The sequence below is a fragment of the Rhea pennata genome, chromosome Z, assembly GCF_028389875.1.
Source record: "Rhea pennata isolate bPtePen1 chromosome Z, bPtePen1.pri, whole genome shotgun sequence".
NCBI lineage: Eukaryota > Metazoa > Chordata > Aves > Rheiformes > Rheidae > Rhea > Rhea pennata.
The window spans coordinates 68,222,521-68,238,164 of NC_084702.1; the positions used below are offsets into that span (position 1 = coordinate 68,222,521).

Genomic DNA, 15,644 nt, shown 5'->3' on the forward strand with positions numbered 1-15,644 from the left:
TTAATGATACAATAGTGTAACTGCAGAGCAGCGAGTTGAGAAATATATTAGAATTGGGCCTGTACAAAGAAGGGTTACATGGCTTGGGTAATGTCTTGCATCATTCAGTAGAATCAGAAGTCATGAATGCTAATTCCCATGGTTAAGTTAGAGTATGACTAACCATCAAATAATTATACAAGGTACCCATTTTATACTTCAAATATTTCTTCTGCAGCACAGAAATTTCTCTTCAGCAGCGTCTTGAATACATTGCACGTGCCATTTTGAGTGCGAAGAGTTCCACTGCCATATGCTCTATAGCTGCAGATGGTGAATTCTTACATGAACTAGAAGAGAAAATGGAAGTAAGAGAAAATATTTATCTCATCTACAATACAAATATATTTGCTTAGTTTCATTGGAACGTGGCATCTTTATTACAAATTCTTGAGAAACAGTCTTCTGTGCCTTCTTCCTAAGGTGGTCAAATTATGCAGTTGAGAAGAGACTCTGAGGTTTAATAAAGTAACTTTTCTACATTTAATTATGTTGAAATTAATTTTGTATATATTTTTAAGCTTTGATTTTAAATTAATCCAATCTTGAAAATGTTGTTTTAAACAAGGTTGCAAGGATTCAGCTTCAAATACAAGAAACATTACAGCGTCAGTATTCCCATCATTCTTCGGTGCAAGAAGCAATTTCCCAGCTTGATGCAGAGCTGATGGATATAACCAAGGTCTGGTTAGGAATTTCTCTACATTAAATATGAAGTTATCACATGTTTGGAGGCTGGAGAGGGAAACTTTGCAAAGAATGATCTTTGTTTTTATTAGAAAAAGTAATAGACAGTTCATCATTCCTGGTCTCAGAATGTCTGCATGTTACCCTAGACTGTCTTTCTCTGTTCTTTGATGTTCATTCTTTCTTTAGTATTTTGATTTCTTCCATGTGTTTATCATCTTCATGAAGTTAATGGCTAGCTTTTGTGATTTATTGGCATATTGTGTTAGAAAATTGCCAGTCTTGATTAGAAGTTCATATAACATCGTATTTGAGATGTGAAACAAAACATATTCAATAAAAATGATTTTCACGTAGTATTTGACAACAATTACCTACGTTACACCTTTTAGTCTGCTAGATACCCTACAAAATAAAATTTATTTTTAAAAATTTCCTTTCTACCCTTCATGAAATCTCAAATCTAGTCACTTTTCTTTCAGCTGTATGGAGAATTTGCTGATCCTTTTAAGCTCTCTGAGTGTAAGCTTGCAATTATACACTGTGCAGGCCATTCTGATCCTATCTTGGTGCAAACTCTCTGGCAAGAAATCATCGAAAAAGGTAGGTCTTAACGGACTAAAAGAGTTCAAACTATAAGGATAAGAAAATGATATATTTAAGGCTTTTGAGACTGATTGTGTTGTGCTACTGTTATTCTAGCCAAATGGGATGTATGTTTTCTTGAAATTCTGTAATAAATTGGTAAAATTGGTTAACTATTATTTCATTAATGTTTATGTTATTGGCTTTGGTGCCTAAAGGTCAGAAAAGTGTATTATTTGTACATATATGTTAGAGCATGTATTAGGAAATTCTATTGTGTTAAATCTATCTTGACAAAGACTAAGGGTCTTTAGGGAATTTTAACATTTTTTGTAATGTGGCCAGCTTGACAACAGTAGAAACCTAAGGTTTTTATCCACCTACAGAGAACAGGCACTACTGGGCACAGCTCTACAAGCACTTAGCTCTGCTAGTCTGCCTCACCCTTTACCATGAGTGGGTAATTCATTCTCTTCTCTTAGTTTTTTCTGGCTTTGTGCTGGAGGCTGACAGTGTGCAAGCAACGGTGATAGTGATTTTAGGGATAAGCTCTGTGGTAGTGTGATTTGCAGCTCATTTGTTTGTTTTAGTAGCCTTGCACAGAACTTAAACCTGTGAATAGATGTGCATTCCTATCAGAGAGAAAAGTATTTTCACTTCCATATGATGACTTTGCATTAACAGAGTATCATAAGATTTTCTTAAGGTGCTAGTGACAAATGTAAATAACACAATGTGTAATTGTGTATAACATTTTTTCTGAAATTCTCTCTTCTTTATGATTTCTCTTTCAGAGTTAAGTGACAGCGTGTCTCTGAATCCTGCTGACAGAATGCAAGCACTTAGTCTAAAGATGGTGTTGCTCGGAAAGATATATGCTGGCACACCTCGTTATTTTCCTTTAGGCAAGTGATTTAGCACTGTATAGTGAATAAGTATGTACATTATATGAATGGGTCTTGGTTTTTGAGCTGCATTTAAAAGGTTCCAACCTAAGAAGTGTTTCAGTCTTTATCTTTTATCTAAGGAAAGACTATTGATAATTTTGTTTCCTCCAGTGCTTGTGATACATAATTACTTCAGTTATTTGTTAAATTTTTCACTGTAGCTCTAGCATAAATTATTTTAACCATCATCAGTAGTAAGAAAGTTATTCCTGAGAGCAGCTTTTCCTTTTTGTCTAAGAAATTAAGAACAAAAGCATTATGATATTTGCTCATAATTACAGTGACTTTGACAAGGGACTGAAGACAGGGAGGTTGGGGGAGAAAAAAGTCTACAAAACCATTATGGTTTTTATAGGTGCAATTTTTCCTAGAATTTTTCTAGGCACTTATCCAGAGCTTACAGTTTTTCATCCAAATGGCAAGTAAATGAAGTTTAGAAGGCAGCAATGGTTGCTTTTGGACAGCTATGCAGACTACAGTTTAGAAAGTAGTAATACATGTGTGTATTAAAGTACAAAGTAACAATGCATTTTTATGCCTACATGTAACAAGACTGTAGGCAACCACCTTCATCTTCTGTCTGCCTACTGAATTATCTGCTATCTGCAGAGGTGGATTCTTAAAGCATGAGGTGGCCTAGAAGAAGTGTTGAGTGCTCAGTCTGAGTAATCTGTCATAAATTGCTAATAATTTAAAACCACTTTTGGAGGTAGCTACATTTTACATACCCTTTCCTCCCCACAAATTGGGGGTAACTGTTACCTGAAAACTGTTGTATCTGCTTCAAAGGTGAAAGGTACCAACAGTGTGGAAGACACAAATCAAACTTGGGGCTAGTAAATCACTGTCAGCTACTTTTCTTTATGCCTGTCTTTCTCTTTTCCTCCAGATTTTATAGTGCAGTTTCTGGAGCAGCAAGTTTGCACTTTGAACTGGGATGTAGGCTTTGTAACATACACCATGCAGGAAATAGGAGTGCCATTGCCAAGGCTGCTTGAAGTATACGACCAGTTGTTTAAAGCACGGGTAAGGAAAATAGCTCTAAAATAAAATTTTATTTGCAACTACCATCCAAGTCTTAATTTGGCAGGAAACTTAAAATAATGAGCAGTGGAATATGTCAAAGTATCAACTTCATAGCTTTCATTGACTTTTTTTTTCTTTTTTTTTTTAATCAAAGACTCAAGAGTCTTTGCTTTGAATCTTTAACACTGCTTTTTCTTCTGTTGATTTATTCACTTTAATTCTAAAATATGTGGAAAATGTTTTAAATTTTGGTGATCCTATTATTTAACCTAAAGCTGATTTCTTCCCTTTCATTAAAGTTAGGATTAAGCAGGAATTGTTATACGTCAGAAGGAACAGCAAATCCTCCTATTTATGATAAAAATTGTTAAATTACTGCATCTTCTAATCTATTGATGCAATTAGCATGAAGAATAAGAATTCATATTTTATACTTTTTGGTATGACGAAGATTTGACTTTTTTTCCCATCCAGATTCTTTACAATGTGTATTCAGAACTTTTTGCAAAGTCTGTTACCTGAGAGACTATTAGGCAGTGGAAGACTGAGCTGAATACATTTATCTTTTAGTACTCAAAACTGATGTATAAATATATAGTAAGTTAGAATTCCCACTTCTATTAAATTCTTGTTAGAATGAACAAGTAATTGCATACAATTTGTATGCGACGGTCAATACCATGTACATTTCTGAATTATCTCCTCAATATGTACCCCCTAAATCTGTTGAAATCTCTCTGTTTTGTTTGTTTGTTTGTTTGTTTTTAGGACCCGTATTGGAACAGAATAAAAAAGCCTTTACACCTTTTAGAGTGTATTCATGTATTATTATCAGGATATGTACATGATCCAAGCAGAGTACTTCACTTTGAGAGGTAACTAGATCCTAATGAAGCGTACTGTAAAACATACAAAAGTATTCTAAAGTAGTGCACTTCAGCAACCCTCAAAGTTTTCTTTTCTTTTGAGTGAATTTAAGATTTCTTTCCAAGCAGTGATTATTGAGACTTCTCAATCTAACACCAGTTGACAGAAACTTTTTATCAACTCCAGTGTTTCATTTTGAGTAAGAGGTCCCATGGTAAGCAGTAAAAATGAGTTCCCTTGAAGCCTGGTGTTGAGATAAGCATGAATAGTCAGTGAGTCCTCCCTGTAAGCAACTTCAGTTCTAGATACACTAAATCTAATACATAGCTAGTTCATATTTTGTAAAACTTTTCAGATATGCTTTTCTATTGTGTTGGGTTATATTATCAGGAACACTGTAAGACATTAACAATAACTTTCTCCACTGAAGATTGACAGGAAACTGAGTGTTTTGTCAATTTTTGGTGACATACTTTCAGGAGCAGTAGAGACAACCTTGAGGGACTCTGGGGAAAATGAGAATCAGACATTTAGAAAAAACTTTCATGGAGACAGGCTAGAAGCACTGGATATTCTAGAAGAGAAGACTAAATGTGGAGATAGATATTCTCAATTTGTTTTTAGGAGTTTGGTGGTGAATTGCTCTCCAGGACTAAAAATCAGCTTAATCTGCAACAAGAAGCAACTTAGGCTTGGTATTAGAAAAAAATTTTAGCTAAGAGAATAGCTACATACTTTGACAAGTTGCCTGTATGTTACGGAATCTCTAATTTCCATTTTTTTGCAAATAGACAAACTTCAATCAGAGCTATTCTATCTCAGAAAAGGGGAGCAGAAGTTGGCAATGTTTTCCTATCTTTTCTGGCCCTACATTTTTGTGATTTTATTGAGAACATACAAAGAAAATCTCTATTGAAATATACCATTTACATCTTTCTGTTTTCATTTTTCATGGCTACCTGATTTAAATCTTTAAAATAAAGGGGAACTTTAACTTCTCTATTAGACATCATTGACTTAAGAATAATTTGCCAACTAAATATTTCACTGCTTTGCTATTACTCTACCTTGTTTTAATTATCACTTATATTAAATATCAGATGAATAATAATGATTCATCTAGTTTTCCCATTGTCTCAGTCACAAGCATTTAAAAATTTTAATTTTCTAATAAACAGGTAAATATGGAAGTAGCTGACAGATGTGTTGCTGATACTTTATTTCATTAAAATTCAAGCTTTGCTCATTTCTATTTTCAGATGAATTCTAATACACAGAAACAAAAAAGAGCTTCTTATTATTCTGTATTTTCTTTACAGGCGACGATTCACAAATGTTTGCTTGGATGCTGTTAGTTGCTACCTGGTTGAACTTCAGTCTATGAGCCCAACACTAATGGTGCAGACTACTGTTGGGAATTTTAAATCACTACAGGCTAAATTAGAACGTCTTCACTGATTGACCAAAATAATAAAAGAACCATTAGCCGAGATAAAAATGAACTGTAAAATAGACATTCAGGTGTCTGCACTGAATCTCTGGAAGAACAAATATTCAGAAGAAAATTCTGAGAAAATTTTATCTTCTGCTGCAATTATTGGTTATGTGGCCTGTATCCCTGCTAATCTAAAGGTATCTACAAATTGTAGAATGTAAATGTGACAAATCGAATTTCTTTTGCTACTACCAAATTTTTTAACAATAGAAAGCTTTTTTATACTGTTGAAATAAAATACATTGTATGATCTTTCCCTTGAGGATTAAAATTATTTGGAAAATATTTTTTTCTTTTTCTTTACTTAAAGCAGTGGAGAAAAGTAAGATGTAAAATCTGCTGTATAGCTGGTTTACAAATACGGAAACAAGAAATGGGAACTGCAGAAACTAAGAAGATGATAAAAGCGCATGCTGGAAGAGAGTCAGGTTGTAAACCCAGTCATATCAGGGAGCAGTGATAGAATCATAACTCTACCTGTGCATTATTGGCAAATCTTTCAGTAAAGAAGATAAGTAATAATTATAAAAGAATGATTTCTATAAATATAATAATTGGGGTGAAATTGTAGAAACTAGCAACTTAAATATATTGCAAGTGACAGAACTGTTTTCCCTGTTCCATTTTAATAAACACAGTGCATCTGTTAAAATGAGCTAAAGACAAAAAAGAAACAATTTGTGTCTATTTCCATTACATACACACAAGCAACAACTTGTGTATATTCCTTAAAATGAGCAAAACCTACACATTATACTATCCACATGCTTAATATTTTTAAAATCTCATCCTAAAAATAAAGATGTTGTGTCCTTATTTTACTACTCTTATCGTATACATATTCTGTAACATAAACTGTATAATGTAAAAGAAATTGCCAGTTTATGCTGGTCTTCAGTCTTCCCCAAGTAACTTAACCTTTCCACATGATTTTGAAGATATTTTTGTGGGGGGAAGAAGCAAATATGTTTGTATGTAAAAAACAAAGTAGATTATACTCATCCTGCTGGTCACACAGCTCTTCCAAAACAGAGAAGAGAGTTGTGAATTAAGTCATTTATTTACATGCAACTTACCTATTACAGCCTATACTTCCTGATCTGATTACTAAGCCATGAAGTTTTGTTTAAAAATAGTCATCGGATTTCTGTCCCTATAAACCACCAAATACATTCTTATGTTTTTCAGGGAGAGAATGTGCCCAGTAAAGTAGTATGTAAATTAGAATAATTTCCTGTTAGATCAAAATAAAGTTGTCAGTGTGGAAATTTCCTCACAAAATATATCTAAATAGAGTAATTTCCTGGGAAAATACTTGTTTTTTCCCTGTAAAGTATACTGTCCTTAAATGTTACATTTTCTAGTGGTAGCTATGTTTCGCACCAAGGGTGTCATGTTTATTTTTCCTGTTTTGTTACTGTAGGTCTGTTCAAACCCTATAGAAGCAATGTCCTGAGTTTTGCCTGATGTGTTTAACTCATATTTTAACATTTGCACAGGAGTATGCTGTGTTAAGCCCTGTTTTGTAATCCGGACAGACACGTTTCCATATTCAGATCTGTAGAAGTGACCAAAGATTTGGGAATGGGCACAAATCGCAGACCTGCGGTTCAGCTCTTCATTCTCATTAGCTTATAGAGTAAGAATGCTTCTAGCACTGTTGGGTTTTATCTGTGGAGTATTTCAAAGGTTATAAAGAGGAGTTTCCTGTGATATTTTCAGATTAGTACACTAAATTTCAGTTCAAACGTTGCCTTTGGCCAAGGGCCCGCAGGTACGCTGGGCCACTTAACCTGCTCTGGGCGGGTTACTAAACCCCGAGGGTTTTCTGCGCTCAGGAGGGCGATGGCTGTGCCACCTCAGTGCGGGAGCCCTCCTGGCTCCGTCCCCTGTCCCCGAGGGCTAACGAGGATGATGCAAATCCTCCCTCGGGGCCTCCGCAGCGCAGCGGTCGCCCACCCGCTGCCCCGGAGCAGCTGCCTGCCGGGCGCGCCGTGCCCGCCCGTCTGCCCGGGCCGAGGCAGGCGCTGCTGCGGCTCGCAGCTTTTCGAAGCGCCGGACATCTCGGCCCCGCGTTCCGGAGCCAAGAGGCGGAGAGAGGCCACACACCGCGCCCGCGGAGGGAAGCGGAGCCGCGCCGACGCCGAGACGCTCCCGCCGCGCCGGGCGGCGCTTCCCTCCCCACAGCCCGCCCGCGCCTGCGCACTCCGCGCGCCGCGCCGCGCCGCGCCCCGCCCCGCGCCGCCGTTGGCCGTTGGCCCGGCGGCCGTTAGAGGCGACGCGGTGAGTGCGGCGCGAGGTCGGTGCTGCCGGGTGGCGTGGCGGCCCTTCGGCCTTGCCGCCGGTGGTGAAGCGGTGCCGCCGCGCCGCGCCGCGAAGGCCGGGGGTCAGCGCGGGGGGCCGTCCGCGCCCTGCCCGTGGCAGAAGTGCCGCTGGGATCCGCGCGGGTGGGTGGCGCGGAGCGGGGAGAGGCCTGTGCCCCTGCTTAGCCCCGAGGTCTCTGTGCTTGAAAAGCTGCTTGAAACGTGAGGCAGCAGCCGAGCAGCTGCGGCTGGGCCTCCTCGGCCGTGCGTCGCGCCGTGTGGTGCCGCCCCGGGGCTGGAGGTGGCTCCTGAGCGTGGAATTTTCTCAGTGCTTTTTCTGCCGCCCAGCCCCTTCTTCTGTTACTCAAGTGGTTCCAGCGCCCAGATTTCCCCAGACTTTCATCTTTACTTGCCTTGTTTTCTCAGATGCATATATGTTTTTTTTTTTCCTGTCTGAGCACTGTTCATGCTTTTCATTTTAAAAGGCTGATAAAAATACTATGGTTTTGGCACCTTGTGGTTAGTGTGTGGCTTGCTCGAAGTCCAAGTTCATATATATGCAATCTAGAAGGACAGTGGTGGTATCAGCTCATGTGAGATGTACCAAGAAGCTTCTTTCCGTAAATTATGCATCAGGAAGGCAGTTTAGGGATCATATGGGAGCTGAACCAATGGAAGGGCTGTCATTTAACACAGTATGCAGCATGCTCTCTGGAACTGTGTGTCAGCAGATGTAAGGCCTCCAGCACTGCCGGCATCCTCACTTCCAGCACTGTGGAATGCTGATAGGCATTTCACGATCCGTTGTATGGTTTCACATTCTGACCAACACAGCCACAAACCTAATACTTTGCTTTGTTAACTGCTGCTAGAAAGAGAGCACAACAAAACTAGCATGCTATATATCTTTGTTTTCTGGAGGTGCTGATTCAAAAAACTTTAGCTCAGAGCCTAAAATCATTGATGTAAAGATCCCCTTTTGAATGCTGAAGCAATGAACTGTAACATTCTTCCTGGAGGGAGAGAAAAAGTCTAAGTTGCAGCTGCTAGAAGGATATAACGAGTCATGGTTTTGTAGTGGTAGTGTTTATATTAATAGCCATATAATATTAAGATGAAAATAAGATTCCACACACAAAATAGTCTGTTCTCTTTGTGCATAAAAGATTAATTCAACATATAATCTGAAGAAATTCAGATTGAAACATATCCAGAATGGGTTTGATTGCTTCAAAGTACAAATTGTAACCTTATACATTTATGGTGTATGAAGCTACATTGTAGAGCTTGATATTCTGTAGTCTGGTTCGTGTAATAAGTGTAACTGAATGAAACAACAGACCTTTTTTGGAATTTTGGATATAAGTGCATATTTTGTTTTCAGCATTTTTTAAAGTATTTTTTATGTTTTTCCATAACGTTGCTGCCTGCCCTTATGCTTTTCTCTCTTTTCTTGTGGGAAAGTAAAAATGGTTGCTGCATCATTTTTTTGCATTGTTAGGTTAGTTATTTAAGTTCATCAGATACACTGCAAAAGTCTTCAGGGAGCTATAATATCAACAATTTTAAGCAAGTTTGGCATTTTAGTATGGCATTTCTGGTATACATGAATTACTTTACATATTTCTGACATCTAGGTATGCTGCTTGATATTTAAATATTTAAGGGATATTTAAAAATTTTAGTTAACTGTATTTTGTCAATATTTAGTTTACTATATTGATTGAATAGTTTTAGTCAACTGGAAATTGTGTTGTTTGTGAGCCAATAAAGTAGCTCTCAAAAACGTTAATTATAAGAGCAAATAATCTCCTGTATGTTGCACCCTTTAAAAGTGCTAATGCCAGTTCTTGCATACAGTAGAAGGAAAATAAGCATTTTGGAGCAGAGGAAGTAGACAGCTGGGGGTTAGAGATGGATGCTGAGAGGTTGCTTGAGTACACCTTCTCTTCTGTTACTGAAGCAAGCATGTAACCTGCATGGCTAAATCGTAGATACTCTGTGGGCTATGTAAATGTTAATAGCTATCTAAGCTTAGTTTGGAAATATGGAGAAATATCTATTCTTTTTGTGTTTAGCAGAAAGCTACTGTAGTTAAGAGCATTTGTCCTGATTCCCACCCTCTGCCCTCCCCCAAAATAAATTTTTTTCCAATTCTTTATAGGTATAGTAAAAAGCAACCATTTGTCATGATTACTAAGGGGTTTAATAAGAATGGAGATTAAGCTAGATGTTCTCATCTCTACATGTATCAAACAAAGCAAGCCATGGCCTCGCATCTCCTGGATTGGACAGGTGAGATGAGTGAATTTTTATTTAAATCTGCAAAGAATAAATATGTTTTAATCATGTAAAACTTGCTTAGCACTTCTGTTTTTGGGGATGGGTTAGAAAAGCTTCAGGAGATGGCTTCAAACTACTAGATTTGGGTGTTATTGAGATACATAGCTAATTCTACTGTGTTTTTGGCTTCAGGCCAGAGATTCAAAATTGCTCAGTGGAAAGGTTTTTTTGTTAGTTTGTTTCTTCCAAAACATGTTCTTTACTTGACTCTTGTTATTTTGAATGCACTGGTTTAAAGTATGTATTTGGAAATTGTGAACAAAAATCATTTTCCCATTTTTTGTTGCATCCATTGAAAGGCATGCTTTCTTATGCACTTTTGATAATGTGAGATCTGATTTTTTTCTTCTCTTTTAAAATATGATTTGAGTTTAAATAGGTAACAATTAAAGGCCTAGTCCTTCCATTGAAATCGATGGCAAAAATACCACCGAATGCAGTAGTGCAGGAAGAGATAACTGGAGTCTAATCTTGCATTAGTTGTCAGCTAGTTCAGCTGAGGTACTTTGAAGAACTTTTTGCTAATGATTGTAAGTGTGGTCTACTAGTTTAAAACTTGTGGACTAAATTCTGCATCAGTTTAGGTTGATGCTAGATATATTGTTGTTGTACTATAAAGTGATTGTGCGGAAGAATATAATTAATACAGCAATTGCCGTAATAACTTTTGTTTTTTTTAAATTATTTTCCCCGTCAGTCTAACATTTTTTGTCTATACATTATTTTGCAGGCAAATATAGAAAATAGCATTTTTAAAAAATGAGATACTCTTTCTTTAAACAGGAAAAAGAGGCTATTTTTCTTCTAGATGATAAACGTATAAATGAAATTAACCTCGCATCGGGGAGGACAAAGAAGAAAATCCCTCGGCTGCACTCATTGCTAAAAAATGTAGTCATCCTAACAACTTCAAGAAATGGTTAAGTATTAATATCTCATGTGTTACAAATCACATTATTTTATTTGTTGTTCTAGCAATTTAGAAAGATACAATGATCAAAAGTATTTGCCAGTTCAGTCTCAGCCTTAGAAATGTGACTAAAATGAAGGGAAATAATTTTAAATACTTAAATATTTAAATCCTTCACAATAATACAGTTCTAAACATCTCTTTGATGATGAATACAGGTGCTTGGTTGGTAGGAATACTTACAACAGGAGAACTATTTCTGTGGAATAAAGATCAGGACTTCTTGAAAATTGTGCCGGCAGTTGAAGAGTCTAGGAAGGTAGTTACAGCAGCACAAGGTAGGGATTTTTTTTTCTTTCACTTTGTCAGTTTGAAAATTGAGTAGAGGTAAAGTGTTTTTCCTCTTGTAATTAAATATTATGTAAGTAAAAGCTGTATTTTTGTATTGTTTTGTATTTGTATGATTTATGTGCTAGCTGAGCTTTGACAAATGTCCTGTCTGTTGTTTAAATGATACATTTTTGAATTCTCAAAGCTCCTGTAAACATTAATTCAATTTTAAATACAGTGAGTCTTTGTTTTGATTTAAGCTGTATATGCTTCATTTTAAGTTTATTCTCTAAGTATTTTTTGATGCTAAATGCTACTTGAAAAAATATTATAAAGGCATGAACTTGTGAACTTTGCATAAAATCCTGCTTTGTATTGAATAGTCTCACTAACATTGTGTTGCAAATTGAAATACTGTACAAGCAATTCTGTCATTTCAGTGAAGATCAGTAGTGCATTTAGGAGCTGAAGGTAATAGATAAGTAGAGCATTTATGCATTTATTCATAGTTCTCATGAAAGATTTCAACGTTTCAAGAAAAAAGCAATCTCAGGAAAGACCTGTGTAAAATTTATAAAATGCATAAAAAAATGGGGATCCTATCTGACATTACCACTGCAAAAGGTCTGCTACTAGTGATGGAGTTTGGAAATGTAAGATCTTTAATATGGAAACTTGGATTTATTGTGACTGAAAAGAAAGAAATATCCTTTCCTCTTAAAATATAAATCCAACAGAAAAGAAGAAATTGTTCTGAGGCATTGTTATTTTTTCCAGAGTGTTTGATGCGATTGTACTTGTATATATCTGGGGATGGCAGAAAGGTACTGTTCACTACTCCTACGGCATGTGTCTTTCTGTGGGAGAGCACGGAACATGAAAATACATACTATTCAAAAAATTCTTCAGTGACTGGGCGCTGGACACAAATTTTGCCTGATCAATCAATCATGTTGCCTTCAACTAATGAAAAAGAAACCGGAGTGCACGCTGCTTTCATACAAAACGAGGTAAAAAAAAAAAAAAAAAAAAAAAAAAAAAGCCCTAAAGCAACGTATCTCATCTCTTAAGTAAATTGGAGCTTCAGAAGCTACAGTGAGTTACAAGAGTTATGTCTTTAACGTAAGAGTCTCTTTAACATAACTCTTTAACATAAGAGTTATGTGTAGGCCTAATTTTTCTGTTCATATTAGGTTTAATGACAGCATAAGAACAGCCATGCTGGACCAAACCACAGTTCATGTAGCCCAATATCTCCTCTCCTGCCTTTACGTTTCTGAGTGACAACATTATGTTATTTAATCTGAATTGTAATAGCTATTGACCTAAATACATAAGTCGTTAAACAAGAAACTCAGTGTAATCAGGGTTTTGGGGTTTTGTTCTTTTTTTGTGTGTGTGTGATTGTTTTCCTTCAGATACTGGGTGATTGCTGTTTGTGCACTTTTGTGTTCTATTCTGGGGAATGCTTGGTGTTCACATTTTTGGCTCTCCGATGGCATGAAAATAGCTTCAGATGTGTTAGGTGAGTTCAAAGCTAATTAAAATTATATTAATTTAAGAGAAAGAGTTTATTATAAAGTGCTTCAGAGTCTGGTTTCAAAGCTGCATATAAATACATGCTATTTGTGTTAATATACAGTTAGTTAATGGTTACAAACACCTATCTGTATTTTCACATGTACTTTTATAGCTTGCATCACACTATGTATCTGTACATGGACAAAATAGTAATTCTTAAGTATTTAAATGTAATGAATGAAGCAGCATTTATATATATATATATATATTCCATAGTTCATTAGCAAAAAATGGTTTACACCTAAATAAAACTGAATATATTTATCATAATATATATGTGAGTATCTGTACATACCTGTGCCTGCACACAGATGTGTTTGTCACTGTCAGAGAGATTTTTTGAATAGCGATTATAGATTTTTCTTTTCTTGTTTTTCTCATTAGTAGTGCATACCTTACAGCTTGGCCCATACATCTCTTTCTTTTCTTTGTTATGAATTTTCATCTGTTGTATTTGTTTTCTGTTCCCTTTGTCATCTTTTGTGTCTAGACTACGTAGATGTATTTATTTTTTTAACTGGGGTAAGACCATTTACTGGTAGAGTTATACTGGTACAGCCACTTAAAAATGCAACTGAAAAAATGATTCTGAGTATACGTATAGTCCATTCCTCTTCCTGTGTGAGAAATGTCTTTTATGTGAGTTTAACAGCATATATTCTCTGTGGGTATAACTTGACTATACCCTACATTTGAAATTGTACAACTGATGCTTTTTCAAAATTAACTTGTTGATGATTTCCTCCTTGCCTTACTGAATGGTACCACTCTTCACTCAGTTTGTCAGTACCATGGTAGTACCTTTTCAATAATATAAAATATCATTTTAAAATTCTAAATAGCCCTGTGTTTGATGATGATATACTGTCTGATGAGGATGTTCTTGGCCAAAATATGAATGTCCTAATTCTATAGCATGTATCTACATATATTGGGATGTTTTATATGCAAGACTCAAATTTCCATCTCATAAAAATCATTTTATCACTTAGATACTATTTTTAAACTCTTGCAAATCCCAAATATCTTTCATCTATAATGTTGTTGAAGTCAACTTTTTTTTTTTTTTTTTTTAAACATGTTTTGTGTGTCTCTGTTCTGGTTGGATTTGTTATGATGTATGAAACATTCTATTCAGTACTGCTGAGTAACCTCTTGCTTTTATTCTTTTTTGATATTTAGTTCTTTGCCATATCAGATTCACTGGGTACAGCAAACTTGTTCTCTTGCTAATCTGGTTCCTCAGTGTTTATCTGTAAAGTCAAGAGGAGCTTTGCTAACTGCTTTTGCAGGAGATGGACTTTTACTTGCGGTAGCCATTAATCAAAATAATCCACAGGTATGAATGATAGAGAATTTATCACTTAAGCTAATAGTTCGGTTGGAATGAAGTCCAATTAAAATGATCTACTGAATTGTTTTAGAAGTGATTTTCAGTAAGGCACTGGGTTACTTAATGTATTCACATATCAGTATTCACAGCCAAGAAGTTCTGCACCAACTTGTAATTCTTTGAATGCTGTTATTCAGTTAAGAACTCCATACCAGCCAGTCTGTCATCTATAATCTTTCAAAAGTACAACAAGAAAGAAACTAAATTGAGGCATTGTATCTGCACGTTTTGAATAATTCTTAGTCAGGATTCAGTCAAAGGTGAGAAAGAGGTTATGGTCCCACTTCATAAAGGTATTTCTTTTAACAACTCAAGGAGGCCAAATCTTTTTGTTGGTTTTAGTCCTACTGATGCCAAGAAATACTGACCGGCCTATGTAGTTCTCCAAGAGGAGATGATGCAGTACTTCAAAGGCCCAATGCTTATTCACCAATAAGACCAGATAAGAGGGTTCTTAAATTATTTCTGGGATATTAAGAGGGGGAAGAAGAGAGAGAGAGAGAGAAAGAGAGGGAATGCATATGATAAGATTTAATTATTTTTCAAGTTTAGAAATATACGTAAAAGTTAACAAATCCTCTAAATCATAATGCTAAGTTGTAATATCAGTTTCATATAATGTTTCCAGTACATTTCTATTTAATTCATACATGGCTAATAGAAAACTTTTTAAAAAAATGGTATTTTTACACAAACTTTTCTGTTATGCTTTTTCTTTTCAGGCAACTCAGATACTGTTTTTAAACACACTGAATTTTGTAACTGTTTCGGGTAACCTTAAAGGTTGTAGTAGCAAGAATGGCATGGTCCCATCAAAGTTTATCAGGTCAGTAACTGATATTGTTTTTCCTGATACTGTGGGATTTTTTTGTTTATTTTTTTATTTTTCCACATAGAAATTTGTTACAATGATTTGACAAAGAGAGACAAATATTTTCCCTGCCTTATTTAGGTCTTACTGGGTTGGTGACATGAGTTGGACTCCTGATAGCCTTTTCTTGGCTTGCATGTTAAAACGTGGATCTCTGATTTTATTGACTTGTATGGGTGAATTGCTGACCTTGATTACTTCAGGCTGCTCTGTAGAATTTGGACCAGCAGAGTTTATTCCATTTCATCCCCTAATAACATACAGGTA

At 36.1% G+C, this 15,644-nt stretch overlaps 2 protein-coding genes across 4 annotated transcripts in view; both read left to right on the plus strand.

Annotated features, from left to right (window-relative positions):
- The window catches only part of NUP155 (nucleoporin 155), a 34,403-nt gene extending 27,976 nt beyond the window's left edge, over window positions 1-6,427 (plus strand). For all 3 annotated transcript variants that reach the window (XM_062599164.1, XM_062599165.1, XM_062599166.1), the window contains 7 exons: window positions 218-347; window positions 608-721; window positions 1,209-1,329; window positions 2,106-2,216; window positions 3,148-3,284; window positions 4,053-4,159; window positions 5,471-6,427. In XM_062599164.1, the coding sequence (XP_062455148.1) occupies window positions 218-347; window positions 608-721; window positions 1,209-1,329; window positions 2,106-2,216; window positions 3,148-3,284; window positions 4,053-4,159; window positions 5,471-5,609 (859 nt within the window). In that variant the 3' untranslated portion in view covers window positions 5,610-6,427. The remainder of the gene's footprint in view (window positions 1-217; window positions 348-607; window positions 722-1,208; window positions 1,330-2,105; window positions 2,217-3,147; window positions 3,285-4,052; window positions 4,160-5,470) is intronic.
- Window positions 6,428-7,906: 1,479 nt separating this feature from the next.
- Window positions 7,907-15,644, plus strand: part of CPLANE1 (ciliogenesis and planar polarity effector complex subunit 1) — a 56,876-nt gene continuing 49,138 nt past the window's right edge. Inside the window, exons 1-9 of the mRNA XM_062599969.1 lie at window positions 7,907-7,929; window positions 10,114-10,244; window positions 11,076-11,211; window positions 11,421-11,540; window positions 12,310-12,542; window positions 12,951-13,057; window positions 14,296-14,452; window positions 15,229-15,332; window positions 15,459-15,641. Of these exons, the coding sequence (XP_062455953.1) occupies window positions 10,164-10,244; window positions 11,076-11,211; window positions 11,421-11,540; window positions 12,310-12,542; window positions 12,951-13,057; window positions 14,296-14,452; window positions 15,229-15,332; window positions 15,459-15,641 (1,121 nt within the window). The 5' untranslated portion in view covers window positions 7,907-7,929; window positions 10,114-10,163. The remainder of the gene's footprint in view (window positions 7,930-10,113; window positions 10,245-11,075; window positions 11,212-11,420; window positions 11,541-12,309; window positions 12,543-12,950; window positions 13,058-14,295; window positions 14,453-15,228; window positions 15,333-15,458; window positions 15,642-15,644) is intronic.